The following is a 16,603-nucleotide window of genomic DNA, read 5'->3' as shown; positions in this document are numbered from 1 at the left end:
CCTACCCTACACTAAATTACAAATAGCCCTTAAAAGGGCCTTTTGTGGGGCATTGCCCCAAAGTAATCAGCTCTTTTACCTGTAAAAAAAAAATACAAATATCCCCCCCAATATTAAATCCCACCACCCACACAACCAACCCTACTCTAAAACCCACCCAATACCCCCTTAAAAAAACACTAACCCCTTGAAGATCACCTTACCGGGAGATTTCTTCACCCAACCGGGCAGAAGTTCTTAACAAAGCCGGGAGAAGTCTTCATCCAACCGAGCAGAAGTGGTCCTCCAGACGGGCAGAAGTCTTCATCTAGACAGCATCTTCTATCTTAATCCATCCGGCGCGGAGCGGGTCCATCTTCAAGACATCTGACGCGGAGCATCCTCTTCTTCCGATGGCTAACGACGAATGAAGGTTCCTTTAAATGACGTCATCCAAGATTGGCTGATAGAATTCTATCAGCCAATCGGAATTGAAGGGATGCCATCTTGGATGATGTCATTTAAAGGAACCTTCATTCGTCGTTAGCCATCGAAAGAAGAGGATGCTCCGCGTCAGATGTCTTGAAGATGGACCGCGCCGGATGGATGAAGATAGAAGATGCCGTCTGGATGAAGACTTCTGCCCGTCTGGAGGACCACTTCTGCCCGGTTGGATGAAGAATTTTACCGGCTTCGTTGAGGACTTCGGCCCGGTTGGGTGAAGACGTCTCTCAGTTAGGTGATCTTCAAGGGGTTAGTGTTAGGTTTTTTAAGGGGGTATTGGGTGGGTTTTAGAGTAGGGTTGGTTGTGTGGGTGGTGGGTTTTAATGATGGGGGGGGTATTTGTAATGTTTTTACAGGTAAAAGAGCTGATTACTTTGGGGCAATGCCCCATAAAAGGCCCTTTTAAGGGCTATTTGTAATTTAGTTTAGGGTAGGGCTTTTTTTATTTTGGGGGGGGCTTTTTTATTTTGTTAGGGGGATTAGATTAGGTTTAATTAGTTTAAAAATCATGTAATTATTTTATTATTTTCTGTAATTTAGTGTTTGTTTTTGTACATTAGATAATTTAATTTAATTTAGGGAATTAATTTAATTATAGTGTAGTGTTAGGTGTAATTGTAACTTAGGTTATGTTTTATTTTACAGGTACTTTTGTGTTTTTTTAACTAAGGAGTTATTAAATAGTTAATAACTATTTAATAACTATTCTACCTAGCTAAAATAAATACAAACTTGCCTGTAAAATAAAAATAAACCCTAAGCTAGCTACAATGTAATTATTAGTTATAGTGTAGCTAGGTTAGGGTTTATTTTATAGGTAAGTATTTAGTTTTAAATAGGAATAATGTAGTTAATGATAGTTATTTTATTTAGATTTATTTAAATTATATTTAAGTTAGGGGGGTTAGGGTTAGATTTAGATTTAGGGGTTAATAACTTTAATATAGTGGCGACGGTGTAGGGGGCGGCAGATTAGGGGTTAATAAATGTAGGTAGGTGTTGGCGATGTTAGGGACGGCAGATTAGGGGTTAATAATATTTAACTAATGTTTCTGAGGCAGGAGTGCAGCAGTTTAGAGGTTAATATATTTATTATAGTGGCGGCGATGTCCGGTTCGGCAGATTAGGGGTTAAAAATTTTATTTTAGTGTTTGCGATGTGGGAGGGCCTCAGTTTAGAGGTTAATAGGTGTTAGTGTACTTTTTAGCACTTTAGTTAAGAGTTTTATGCTACAGCTTTGTAGTGTAAAACTCTTAACCACTGACTTTAAAATGCGGTACCAGGCTTTACAGGAGAGGGTGTACCGCTCACTTTTTGTCAGACTTGTAATACCGGCGCTATGCAAGTCCCATTGAAAATATAGGATACACAATTGACGTAAGTGGATTTGCGTTTTTTTCCGAGTCTGGCCAAAAAATTGAGCGGTACACCTGTACCTGCAAGACTCGTAATACCAGCGGGCGTTAAAAAGCAGCGTTGGGACTGGCCAACGCTGCATTTTAACCCTAACGCAAGACTCGTAATCTAGGTGTAAGGATGTTAGAGCACCATAGAACTAAAATTGTTACGCTCCATTTGTAATGTAGGCCTAAAATATAAAAAAAAAAAGGTAAAAGAAAAAAATCATTGAGGGTATCTTAATACCAGCCAATTAGGGCTACGGCTGTAAATGAGTTTGTGCACTGCACTAAACAATCACTATGTGGTATGCCGCTAGTATAGACAATTACATTTTTGGCATATTTAGGTTACACAGTGTTCTCCACAGACAATTTCGCCAGCAGGGTGGCATTATGAAGTAGAAGGGTAGGGGCAGTGTAATACTTTCTAATATTATAACATCTTCTGGTATCTAAAGCACAAATTAATTGCATAATTCAACATAAATGTATTTAATGATAATCTGACCAATAAACATTGAAAAACTTTAATATTAACAAATGTTAATGGGTGCACCCATTAAAAAAGTTTATGGAGAGAACGCCTTTACGTAATTTGATTTACATCCTTGCTAGGGAGAGTGGGACCAGCACAATTTTTACAGCAAAAGCAAGCAAATGAACATATACAATTCATGAATGTGTGTTGAATAACCTTTTATTTTAAGTAAAAATGTAAAATAAATAAAGCATATGCCATTAGTGGGTAATAATGCATTTACTTATAGGATTTTCTTCTCTAGTTGCAGTTAAAGGGTACCCCTTCCTTGAAAAACGATACCAAGGCATTAGAAACATTTATGAAGAATTGCAAGAGGCAAGACTTTCAAATATTTAAGATGCTTGCAGCTTTTCGCGACAGCGTCACAGAAGAAAAGGAAGTCCTGCTTGAAGAATATCTGAATGGGTGGAGGGAGTTAATCAAGTGAGTGTATAAGTGTTTAGCGAATGAGTATAACCTTAACGAAGACATAGGCTTGCAATACATATTTATTTTTATAAATAATACAACAACAAAACAGACAACAGGATAAATTCATAAATGTGCATGAGGCTGCAAAGTGACAGTGAGTAAAGGTGAGATCATATGCAAAATTAATTGAGGGTTGCTTTACCTATTTTTGTTAGTGGGCGTCCCTTCTATTAATATCTATAGTGCTTAGTCCATGTAATCTTGCACAGGAAATGAGAAATTATTATTGTTAAGCAGTAAAAATGAATACAACCGCAACAACTTAAAGGGACAGTCTAGTTAAAATTAAACTTTCATGAATCAGATAGGGCATGTCATTTTAAACAACTTTCCAATTTACTTTTATCATCAAATCTGCTTTGTTCTCAAGGTATTCTTAGTCGAAAGCTAAACCTAGGTAGGATCATATGCCAATTTAATTTCTAAACCCTTGAAGGCCGCCTTTTATCTGAATGCATTTGACAGTTTTTCACAGCTAGGGGGTGTTAGTTCATGTGTGCCATATAGATAACATTGTGCACACTAAAGTGAGAGGGCCCTAATTGGCTAAAATCAAGTCTGCCAAAAGAACTGAGATAAGGGGGCAGTCTGCAGAGGCTTAGCTACAAGGTAATCACAGAGGTAAAAAGTGTATACATATAACCATGTTGGCTGTGAAAAACTGGGGAATGGGTAATAAAGGGATTATCTATCTTTTTAAACAATAACTATTCTGAAGTAGACTGTCACTTTAAAAAACAAAGCAAATGTTAATGTCTTTAAGGGTATAATATTGTATTGTAGAATACCTCTTTTGTTATAGAAAAAAGTCTCGCTGGATAGAATGAGAGGCATCTCAGAAACTTTGCAGACAGAACAAGGGGCTGACTGTGGGCTGCCATTTTCCAGGGACGTGATTTTTCCCCCCCACCTATTTGTTGGCCAAAGATGCTAAATTCAAAAAGAATTAGGTATTTCCCCTCCTCTCACTGGCACCTTTTGCTATTTCAAAGCTGACATGGGTGTCTGGTATTTTTTTTTTATCTTTCTTTTACTTTTTAAAAGTTTTATTGTGTGTATATGTTAGAGAGGACTGTTTCATAGAGGGTGTACTTTTTCCATTTTTAATTCACTAAGTACATTTTATAAGCATAGTATTGAGGTTATTTCCCGCCTCCCTCCAGTCATGGGTGCTGCCATGTTAAAACCTAGCTTTAACTGCATTCCAGTGCTGATTCATTTGCACATTCAGATACCTGCAGTCTAACCTAGGTTCCAAAATGGCAGCACCCATAACAAGAGGGAGGTGCATGGGATGTATTTAGTGTTTAATGTCCCTTGAATTGATTATTATGGAGCTAAACACACAACTCACAGCTGTGACAAGGGGTGTGTGCGCAATTCCGCAATTTTTTAATTGTAATGTTGTGGTGATGTTCCCATAAAATAAATGTGACACTATGCGGTATATATTTTCCACGTGCGATATGGTCTTTTCTCAACCAAATTTCTTTGCACAGATATTACAAGTCTTGAAAAATCGTGATTGTTAACGCTCAATCGCCTATTCCTCAACAATCTGTTCCGCGCTCGTAGAGCTGTAGTTAACAGTTTTCCACAACATAAAAAATTCAGAAAACACTTCCAAAATACATTACAAAGTACAGTTACACTCACTGTCTATTAAAAATTATTTAAAAAAAAATATTGCACACAAAAGTTATAAGGGCTAAAAGATGGGAGATCTCCGGTGTTAGGAAAAAAAAGCAGACAAAGAGATTTTACATTGACATAAATACACATACATAGAGAAACATGGATTTATATATATAGAGATATGTTTAACTATGGAGATAATGAGAAGATTTCACATTACAATCTTATGCACATTAAACAATATCTCAGACTGATTTCCAGAGAGATATTCACATATAGATGTCGAGATATCTAGACATATATATACTGTATATATATTCATATACATATCTCGCTATAAATATATTATTATCATTTATTTGTAAAGCGCTGCCAAATTCCGTAGCGTTGGGTACAATGATAGGGGTATACAATGACAAAGATTTGTGATAAAATACAAAACACAACAAAACTAAACAAATCTAGTACAGGAGGAAGAGGGCCCTGCTCCGGAGAGCTCACAGTCTATAGGTTAAGGGTGCAGAGACATAAGGTTGGGGTAGCTTGTCACATCAGTTGTAGTTGCAGTAGTGAGTCAGGCAGTTCATGTATTAGTTTGGTTCGGATGAGGGATGGAGAAGAGATGGTAAGCCTCTCTGAATAGGTGAGTTTTCAAGGAGTGTCTGAAGCTATACAAGGTTGGAGATAGTCTTATGGAGCAGGGTAGAGAGGACAGGAACAGCACGTGCAAAGTCTTGGAGGCGGGAGTGGGACGTAGAAATAACAGGAGTGTAGAGACGTACGTCAGAGGTTGATCGAAGAGGACGGGATGGGGAATATTTCACGATGAGAGAGGAAATATAGTTGGGAGTTAGACTGTTGAGTGCTTTGTAAGTTAGGGTTAATACTTTAAATTGTATTCTGGAGTGTATGGGGAGCCAGTGTAGAGACTGGCAGAGCGGAGCAGCTGATGTAGATCGTCGACTTAGGTGAATGAGTCTAGCAGAAGCATTCATAATAGATTGGAGGGAGGAGAGGCTGTTTTGGAATGACATTTAGGAGTAGATTGCAATAATGAATGCGTGACAAAATGAGGGAATGAATAAGTATTTTTGTAGTTTTTTTGAGTAAGGAAGGGACGAATTCTGGAAATGTTGCGTAGGTGTGAACAGCAGGATTTGGTAAGTGCTTGTATATGTGGGTTGAATGTGAGTTCTGAGTCTAGTGTGACCCCAAGACAGCGGACCTGGGGTGAGGTGTTGAGAATAAAGTATCCAACCATCAGAGAAATGTCAGGTGTTGGATGTCTCGAAGAGGGGGGATAAGAAGCAGCTCAGTTTTGGACAGATTGAATTGGAGGTAGTGTGAAGACATCCAAGAGTAAATTGCAGAGAGGCAGTCAGAAATCTGGTTGAGTAAAGAGGGAGAGATATCGGGAGAGTAAAGATAGATTTGGGTATCATCAGCATACAAGTGGTACTGGAATCCAAAGGAGGCTATACGTTTTCCAAGGCAGGATGTATAGAGAGAGAAAAGCAAGGGGCCCAAGACAGAGCCTTGCAGTACTCCAACTGAGAGAGGCATAGGATCACAAGATATGTTGTTAAAGGAAACTGAAAACGAGCGGTTTGACAGATATGATGCAAACCAGGAGAGAGCTGTGTCTCGGATGCCAAATGAATGTAGTATTTTTAAGAGGAGAGGATGGTCAGCTGTGTCAAAAGCTGCGGACAGGTCAAGAAGAGTTAGTAAGGAGTAATGGCCTTTTGCTTTAGCTGATAACAGGTCATTTGTTACTTTAGCAAGAGCGGTTTCTGTTGAGTGTTTAGGGTGGAAAACAGATTGTAGTGGATCAAGTAAGGAGTTAGTTCTGAGAAATTGAGTTAGCCGATTATAGCCTAGTCGTTCCAATAATTTTGAAGCAAAGGGAAGTAAGGAGACCGGTCGATAGTTAGAAGGGGTGGAGGGTTTTTTAGGATTGGTATGATTGACGCATGCTTGAATGTGCCAGGAAATGTGCCAGCGGTGAGAGATTGGTTAAAGAGATGAGTTAGGGTAGGGGTTAGTGAAGCAGAGAGAGAGGGAATACGTTGTGAAGGAATAGGGTCAAGTGGGCAGGTTGTGAGATGAGTCAAGAATAGGAGTGCAGAGACTTCTTCCTCTGTTACAGGAGGGAAGTAGCATAGATTTTTGTTAATAGAAGGGGTAGGTAGGATTGCTGGATTTGAGGGGTGTGAGGTGTAGATCTCTATTCTAATGGTGTCAATTTTATTTTTGAAGTGATCAGCAATAATTTGAGCAGTGAGGTTGGTAGTGGGCGGGGGGGCAGGCGGACATAGAATGGAGTTAAAGGTTGAGAACAGCTTTCTGGGGTTGGATGACACAAGGGAGGAGAAATAGACTTGTTTGGCCAGGCTGAGTACAGAGTTGTAGGACTTAAGGGTGAATTTATAATGTTGGAAATCAGCACAGGTGCGTGATTTCCTCCACTGCCGTTCAGCAGCCCGTGAGCATCGCTGAATATATCTGGTCTGTTTAGTGTGCCACGGCTGCCGTCCTGTGATTGATGTATGTCGAAGAGTGGAGGGTGCAGATTTGTCAAGTGTTGATTTTAGTGCCGAATTATACTGTAGAGTCATGAGGTTTGGACAAGAGAGGAATGAAATGTCAGAGAGCAGAGGACTCAGTTGAGTGGAAAAGTCTGTGAGATCCAAGTCATTTAAATTCCTGTAAGGTAGCAGTTTGTTGGGGGCTTGCAAAGATGTAGCAGGTAGAGTAAGAGAGAAAGTTAGTAGATGGTGGTCAGAGAGAGGAAAGAGGAGGTTAAGGGAGTTGGAAACAGCACAGAGATTAGTGAAGACCAGGTCTATGGAGTTGCCTTTGCAGTGTGTTGGAGATGTTGTCCATTGGGACAGGCCTAAAGAGGTGGTAAGGGATAGAAGTTTAGAGGCAGCAGGCATGTTAGGATTATCAAGGGGTATGTTGAAGTCCCCTAAGATGAGAGAAGGGACATTAGAAGAGAGAAAATGTTGAAGCCAGGCTTCAAAGTGGTCCAGGAAATGTGATGCTGGTCCAGGGGGCTGATAGAAAACTGCAACACGATATACCCAAAAATCTTCACATATATAGAGAATAATTTACTTAGAAATAAATAGAACATATTCCATTAACAAAGCATTCTTGCAATATGAAATATACGCATTTTCATTTACACTTTTCAAGGAGAATACGTCATGGGCTTTGTGCAACAGATTAGAGTTTTAGTTGTTTTTTTTTCTATTTGTCTTCTCCATTGACTTCTATGGGGGAATACGTGAACGTGCACACGATCTGGCTTTATCGATTACGCAGGTTAAAACGCGCACAAAATAAGTTATTTTGCAACTTGTAATACCTGTGCAACCCCAAATGCACAAAACCCTTAATGCGCACTGTGTTTTCGCAATTGTGAAAAACAGATTTGGTGCACGAATTATAATCTTGCCCTGTCTGTATAACATTGTTCATTAAAAAGATGACCACATTTTCTTGCCCACAGTTTGAAATAGTTCCCCGGGCAAGATCTCTATTTTTGCCTAATGTGTTTGACCTGTGTTTTGTCCAATTTTTGACTTCACTTTTGGATTCAGATCAGAAGTCTGTGGTTTCTGATTCTGTATAGTCTCTGCCATCAAGTTCACAACTGTTCTGCTCTGAGGTTGCTGTCCTTAGGGGTCAATTTATCAAAGGTTTTGCAAGCCTTTTGACCCACTACGGCTGCAGGTTCTCACAAGAGAACCTGCACACTGCATTTAACAAGCATCGGTCATCAGACAGCTGCTTCTCTAATCATTCACCACCACTAACGTGGCAAAATTCAATCTCCGCAGTCTAGTCTGACCGGGGAGATTGACAGCTCCTACCCGTGCGTGATTGGCTGTGTGCCGGCAGAGGGTGGGATTGCATGCTAGCACAAAATAGCGATTGTGTGCAATGCTGAATTCCGCTAGGGGAATTCAGCTCGCCAGAGGAGAGCTGTGGCAGACAGGGGCCAGTATGTGCGCCCCTGTCCATCTCAGTTTGATAAATCGTCCCCTTAGCCTGTCCTAATAAGTCACTGCTTCATCTTTTGGCTATCACTTCCTAGGTCTCATCCAGGGAGTTGAGACAGTGTGAATACAGTCACTTTATAGCCACTATGCCCTTACCTGGACAGAAGCTTCCTTAATTACATTTACAAAGAATCTAGATTCAACAAAACCCATTGGTAACTCCCCCCCAGTCAAAGCTGCTAGTTGCTCTCCTTTATAATTAATGGAGCATATATATCCTAACTGGCACCTTGAAGGATACGAACATCACAAAAATACCATCAAAACCTTACAGAACAAACTAAAATGAAAAATTTCCCTCTATAAAACAGTCCATACTATCATATTCGCAAAAGAAAACTTGAAAACAGCTGCTTATGTCCCTGCTTTACAACAAAAGACACCAACAGAACTAACACAAATTAATAACAGAAGTAAATTAGAAAATTGTTCAACATTCCATGCTCTATCTGAAACATGAAAGAAAAATGTGGGGTTTTATGTCCCTTTAAAGAGAAAAAAAAGAAAAATGAAAACGGGACAACCTCACCAGCTTTGAAATATCTAGACTTGAAAGCAAGACGAGATATTCCACAAGGGCAATAGAGTCTTTAGGAATTTCACACGCTGGGCCTACAAAATCCCAACTATGGGGCATATTTAACAAGCCCCGTATCGGACCCAATGTAACTATTTCCGCACAAGACTTCAGAGTCGCCGGAAACGGGAGTTAAGAATCAGCGGTCTGAGGCTGCGGTTTACAATCCGTCCAATCGTTTACGATCGGGTTGATTGACACCCCCTGTTAGCAAACGATTGGCCGCGAATCTGCAAGGGGGCGGCATAACACAAGCAGTTCACAAGAACTGCTTGTGTAATGTTAAATGCCAACAGCATATGCTGTCGTCATTCAGCGATGTCTGGCGGACATGATCCGCTATAGTGGATCATGTCCACCAAACATTGATAAATCGGCCCCTATGCCTCTAAAATGCCCCTTTTACACATCCAGCCCCTTGAGACACCTTTGGTTTTATCCAGCAAGGCTACAATACGATAACAAAATACACATGTGAATATTTTACGATTGGAAACATTTACATAAACCATTTTGCAAGCATTTTTCAAAGTGTTGCAGTAATTACTTTTGAGTATTTTTTTTTTCTGTGTTGCTAGCAATTCATGTTTGGTGTGTGAGTAGGGTTGCCATATTGCCGCTTTCAGATTGGACACCTATGAAAAATACATATGTCAAGGACTGTTTAAAGAAATGTTTTGAATAATGTTCTGTTATAAAAAAAACCTTAGATATGTATTTTTCATAGCTGTCCTCCTTTAAAGAGGCAATATGGCAACCCTATGTGTGAGGTATCATGTATTGACCTCCTCACGCAATCATAAATGTTAATAGCAGGAACGCCCGCTAATATAAGTGAAGTGTATGATCTCCCTTTTTCTTTGAGGCGGCTTGGATATGAATCTCTGCCATTGTTGCAAAAACACTGTTGCCATATAGTGCTCAAGAAAGTGAACACTCCTAAGCCTACCTGGGTATGCTGTTATGGAAAAGATATAAGTTTCAACAAAGGATATTTGATAATAAATTATGTGCTCTATTTGAATCATGAAATTTTAATTTTGACTTCCATGTCCCTTTGAGAATATTTTTTTCAAATACTGAATACAAAATTAAAATAATGACTATCATACATTTCACTCTAAAATACCATTAAACACTTCTTGCCTTTTTTGGAAAAAAATTGCTTGTCGCACCCACCCTAGAGAGGCCAAAAAGCAAGTTTTGTAACCGTCAAATGCTGCAAATCGATCATTTGGTTGAGGCAATATACAGTATTGTGAAAACCTAGGTTACAGATTTTGCTTTTTGGCCCCTCAAGAGAGCGTCAAAAAATGCACAATTTTTACAGAAAAGTATGATGTGTTAAAATGTGTGTGAGAGTTAACATTTTTTTTCTAAAATTAATGTAGCAGTTGAAATAGCAAATTAACGGCTAGATTACAAGTCTTGTGTTAGCCTTAAAAAGCAGCGTTAAGGGGTCCTAACGCTGCTTTTTAACGCCCGCTGGTATTACGAGTCAGGCAGGAGAGGGTCTACCACTCACTTTTTTTCCGAGATTTTAGCTTACCGCAAATCCCCTTACGTCAATTGCGTATCCTATCTTTTTAATGGGATTTACCTAACGCCGGTATTACGATCGCCTGAAAAAGTGAGTGGTAGACCCTTTCCTGTCCAGACTCCTACCGCATATAAAAGTCAGTAGTTAAGAGTTTTATGGGCTAACGCCGTAACATAAAGCTCTTAACTAAAGTGCTACAAAGTACACTAACACCCATAAACTACCTATTAACCCCTAAACCGAGGCCCCCCCCCACATCGCAAACACTATAATAAAATTATTTAACCCCTAATCTGCCGACCGAACATCGCTGCCACTTTAATAAATGTATTAACCCCTAAACCGCCGCACTCCCGCCTCGCAAACACTAGTTAAATTTTATTAACCCCTAATCTGCCGTCCCTAACATCGCCGACACCTACCTACATTTATTAACCCCTAATCTGCCGTCCCCAACGTCGCCGCTACTATATTAAATTTATTAACCCCTAAATCTAAATCTAACCCTAACCCCCCCTAACTTAAATATATTTTAAATAAAACAAAATTAAATTACTACAATTAAATAAATTAATCCTATTTAAAACTAAATACTTAACTATAAAATAATCCCTAAGATAGCTACAATATAACTAATAGTTACATTGTAGCTATCTTAGAATTTATATTTATTTTACAAGCAACTTTGTATTTATTTTAACTAGGTACAATAGTTATTAAATAGTTATTAACTATTTAATAACTTCCTAATTAAAATAAATACAAATTTACCTGTCAAATAAACCCTAACCTAAGTTACAATTACACCTAACACTACATTATAATTAAACTAATTACCTAAACTACCTACAATTAATTACAATTAAATTAAATAAACTAAATAACAAAACAAAAAAAACACTAAATTACAGAAAATAAAAAAAGAATTACAAGAATTTTAAACTAATAACACCTAATCTAATCCCCCTAATAAAATAAAAAAGCTCCCCAAAATAATAAAATTCCCTACCCTATACTAAATTACAAATAGCCCTTAAAAGGGCCTTTTGCGGGGCATTGCCCCAAAGTAATCAGCTCTTTCACCTGTAAAACAAAATACAATACCCCCCAACATTAAAACCCACCACCCACACACCCAACCCTACTCTAAAACCCACCCAATCCCCCCTTAAAAAAACCTAACACTACCCCCTTGAAGATCACCATACCTTGAGACGTCTTCACCCAGCCGGGCACAAGTGGTCCTCCAGAGGGTCCGAAGTCTTCATCCTATCCAGCCAGAAGAGTACATCCAGACCGGCAGAAGGCTTCATCCAGGGGGTATCTTCTATCTTCATCCTTCCAGAGCGGAGCGGGTCCATCTTCAAGACATCCGACGCAGAGCATCCTCTTCATCCGACGGAATGACTGGTCCTTTAAGTGACATCATCCAAGATGGCATCCCTTGGATTCCGATTGGCTGATAGAATCCTATCAGCCAATCGGAATTAAGGTAGGAAAAATCCTATTGGCTGATGCAATCAGCCAATAGGATTGACCTTGCATTCTATTGGCTGATTGGAACAGCCAATAGAATGCGAGCTCAATCCTATTGGCTGATTGGATCAGCCAATTGGATTGAACTTCAATCCTATTGGCTGATTGCATCAGCCAATAGGATTTTTCCTACCTTAATTCCGATTGGCTGATAGGATTCTATCAGCCAATCGGAATTAAAGGGACACCATCTTGGATGACGTCACTTAAAGGACCAGTCATTCAGTCGTCGGCCGTCGGATGAAGAGGATGCTCCATGTCGGATGTCTTGAAGATGGACCCGCTCCGCTCCGGAAGGATGAAGATAGAAGATGCCGCCTGGATGAAGCCTTCTGCTGGTCTAGATGTTCTCTTCTGGCCGGATAGGATGAAGACTTCGGACCCTCTGGAGGACCACTTGTGTCCGGCTGGGTGAAGACGTCTCAAGGTAGGGTGATCTTCAAGGGGGTAGTGTTAGGTTTTTTTAAGGGGGGATTGGGTGGGTTTTAGAGTAGGGTTGGGTGTGTGGGTAGTGGGTTTTAATGTTGGGGGGGTATTGTATTTTTTTTTACAGGTGAAAGAGCTGATTACTTTGGGGCAATGCCCCGCAAAAGGCCCTTTTAAGGGCTATTTGTAATTTAGTATAGGGTAGGGAATTTTATTATTTTGGGGGGCTTTTTTATTTTCTTAGGGGGAATAGATTAGGTTTAATTAGTTTAAAATTCTTGTAATTCTTTTTTTATTTTCTGTAATTTAGTGTTTGTCTTTTTTCGTAATTTAGTTTATTTAATTTAATTGTAATTAATTGTAGGTAGTTTAGGTAATTAGTTTAATTATAGTGTAGTATTAGGTGTAATTGTAATTTAGGTTAGGGTTTATTTGACAGGTAAATTTGTATTTATTTTAACTAGGAAGTTATTAAATAGTTAATAACTATTTAATAACTATTGTACCTAGTTAAAATAAATACAAAGTTGCCTGTAAAATAAATAGAAATCCTAAACTAGCTACAGTGTAACTATTAGTTATATTGTAGCTAGCTTAGGGTTTATTTTATAGGTAAGTATTTAGTTTTAAATAGGAATAATTTATTTAATTTTAGTAAATTTATTTAGAAGTATTTAAATTGTATTTAAGTTAGAGGGGTGTTAGGGTTAGGTTTTGGGGATAATAAATTTATTATAGTGGCGGCGACGTTGGCGGCGGCAGATTAGGGGTTAATAAATTTAATATAGTTGTGGCGACGTTGGGGGGGGGCAGATTAGGGGTTAATAACTATAATGTAGGTGTCGGCGATGTTGGGGGCAGTAGATTAGGGGTTCATAAGTATAATGTAGGTGGCGGCGGTGTCCGGAGGAGCATATTAGGGGTTAATAATATAATGTAGGTATCAGCGATAGCGGAAGCGACAGATTAGGGGTTAATAAGTGTAGGCAGGTTGTGGCGACATTGGGGGCGGCAGATTAGGGGATAATAAATATAATGTAGGTGTCGGCGATGTTGGGGGCAGCAGAAGGGGTTCATAACTATAATGTAGGTGGCGGCGGTGTCCAGAGCGGCAGATTAGGGGTTAATAATATAATGTAGGTGGCGACAAAGTCAGGGGCGGCAGATTAGGGGTTAATAAGTGTAAGATTAGGGGTGTTTAGACTCGGGGTTCATGTTAGGGTGTTAGGTGCAGACATAAAATTCCTTTCCCCATAGGAAACAATGGGGCTGCGTTAGGAGCTGAACGCTGCTTTTTTGCAGGTGTTAGGTTTTTTTTCAGCCAGCTCAGCCCCATTGTTTCCTATTGGGAAATCGTGCACGAGCACGTTTTGCCAGCTTACCACTACCGTAAGCAACGCTGGTATTGAGGTGAGATGTGGAGCTAAATTCTGCTCTACGCTCAACATTTTGCGGCTAACGCCAGGTTTAAAAAATCAAGTAAAACCAGCGTTACTTTAGGTGAGCGGTGAGCTGAAACTAAGCGTTAGCAACGCACCCCTGTTACCGCAAAACTCGTAATCTCGCCGTAAACTTTTTATATAAAAAAAATACCAGAATCTTCAGCAAACATTCATCATTAGTTTAACCTCTTTTGTCTGGGTGTAATAGTGTGGGTCTTGCCGCGAGCAATATTAGATCCTCCCTCCCTCCCTCCTGCAGGCTTGCTAAAATAGGGTACATTGCAGGTCAAATTAACACAAATTATCTACATTTGTTGTTTTTAATGAATGTATCAAAATCCTTATAATAATAAAATCACTTTATTTTAAGCAGTTTATTTGGGGAAAACACAGTCTGATTTTTATATTGTACCCACAGGTTCATGGATTCCTTGGGCACAGTCTTCACTTTTATCTCACACGAAACCATGACCAAAATCAATATCCTTAATGGGTATCTAAAAGGAGAGAATGGAAAAAGTTATAGGACTATCCAATCCATGGTGAAATATGAGCTGAAAAACAATGTGGTTAATTTCATGGAATTACCCCGTAACCGTGTGCCCTCTGGATGTCGAACACTTTTACGTATGCATAGAGCCTTAAAGTGGTTGGAGGACTTCCTCTACAAACTTGGCACAAGCGCTGGCAAGGAGAACCCCTCTGATTTATGTGCAGCCTCATACCACAAAACCCTTGCTCACCACCACAGCTGGTTCATCAGACAAGTGGCAGAGGTGGCATTCTTAGCTCTCCCTCCTCTTGAAGAGATGTACGATATAGTGTGTGTAAAAGATCATGATGAGGCCAAAGTTGTCCTTTTGACCACAGTGGATGCCATAGTCAAAGTATACAACATAACTCAAGAGCTGTATGTGAAAAATAGCATGCTTGACCTGCCATGAACAGCAACTAAAAAGGACTATCAAATAGTATGAATGATCAGGGAGTTTGGCAGATCTTTGTCATGGTAAATGGAATGGAAACTTCTAAATAAACTACATTTGCTTTCTTCATGAAACATAAATACTAATAATGAATACACATTTTGGTTACTATAGTGTATTTTTTAAATGAAGAGAATGTTTTTGTGCCAAAATATTTCTTAAAAATATTGTTCCTTATGATATTTTTGTAGTAGGTAGTACACCTCTGGTGTGACCCAACACTCATAAGAGTATCAAAAAAATGTAGTGCATATATTTTCCTTGTGAACCTTGCGGATAACAATTTTTCTAGCTGATGCTTCCTTTTAAATAACCAGAAAACATCCTCCTAGATGTTCATACAAATGTTAAAAGCCCAAAGGTTATCTTACCATGTATAAATGAAAGGAAAGGTGGCTTCTCCTTTAAAATGACAAAATAGGGATATTAAAGGGATAGTAAACATTATTTGAAACATTACTGAACGAAAGAATGTAACAAGTAATCCATAATACCCCCTGAAAAAGTATTTAAAACATAATTTTTTAATATAAAAACCAGACAAGAAAAGAGGGAAACTAAATAGCTACCAACAATTCTAACACATACTTCAAATATCTGTGAAGTCCTCAATCTAAATAAGAAATGAGCGACCACCTAGCACACATATCTACAGAACCTACTGAAAGGTAACTGGCAATTAGCTAGCCACAGAAAACCTATATGAGGTTAAATTGGTGCAAACCCTTTATAGTATCAAGTTTAAACTGTACATAAAGAAAGAAGGGGTATGCAAATGAACATACCTGCAAAAGAGACAGGGACTACAGCACTATTTTAAATGTATGTGTATATTTTAAAGTGAGATATATACAATATTATCGCACTACTCAAGATAAGGAATACTAGTCACACCAAAACTGATTAAGATAATCCCACAAACCCACATAAATACAATGTAAAACACACATGTATAAAAAAGAGACCGGTCACAGACAATATCAAAATGAAAGTACATAGAGATTATTAAATAGCACCACTAGAGGTCGGACCAGCTACACCCATCTGACACCTGTATCCCCTAAAAATCACCAAAGGGATTAGGCAGGGCAGAATAAAAGGGATCTAAGCTGTCAAAACCTATAAAGTGCACAGGTAATGTAAACACATCAATAAAAAGAGCACAAGGGTAAACACCATCAGTTACGTGAGATATCATACTTTGTCTACTACACCCCTACTACTCACTGGACTCCTGTATGTATCACTTGGAGCTATACCAGGGCAGTATAATTATGGGGATCTAAGTGGCACTGAGTATGGGTGAAGCTTAGAGGCAGATTTAGTACAGCTGGAACATTGTATCTGGGTGTGTGATTGGTACTGATCCACCTTCAGAGCCGGCCTTTGGGATCCTCATACTCAGTGGGACAGTAATCAGCCCAAAAGGTTAAAAGATTTAAGTTTCTACAGCTGAGAGTCTGGGAGATAAGAGGCTTCACTACCTAACGAGTCCC

At 39.1% G+C, this 16,603-nt stretch overlaps 1 protein-coding gene across 3 annotated transcripts in view; it reads left to right on the top strand.

Annotated features, from left to right (window-relative positions):
• Positions 1-15,204, top strand: part of LOC128663812 (ceramide-1-phosphate transfer protein) — a 56,440-nt gene extending 41,236 nt beyond the window's left edge. For all 3 annotated transcript variants that reach the window (XM_053718334.1, XM_053718333.1, XM_053718331.1), the window contains exons 3-4: positions 2,666-2,847; positions 14,540-15,204. In XM_053718334.1, coding sequence (XP_053574309.1) covers positions 2,666-2,847; positions 14,540-15,065 — 708 coding nt within the window. In that variant the 3' untranslated portion in view covers positions 15,066-15,204. The remainder of the gene's footprint in view (positions 1-2,665; positions 2,848-14,539) is intronic.
• Positions 15,205-16,603: the final 1,399 nt, after the last annotated feature.

The sequence above is a fragment of the Bombina bombina genome, chromosome 6 (genome assembly GCF_027579735.1).
Source record: "Bombina bombina isolate aBomBom1 chromosome 6, aBomBom1.pri, whole genome shotgun sequence".
In the NCBI taxonomy this organism is placed as follows: Eukaryota; Metazoa; Chordata; class Amphibia; order Anura; family Bombinatoridae; genus Bombina; species Bombina bombina.
This window is presented reverse-complemented; position numbering and strand designations above follow the sequence as displayed.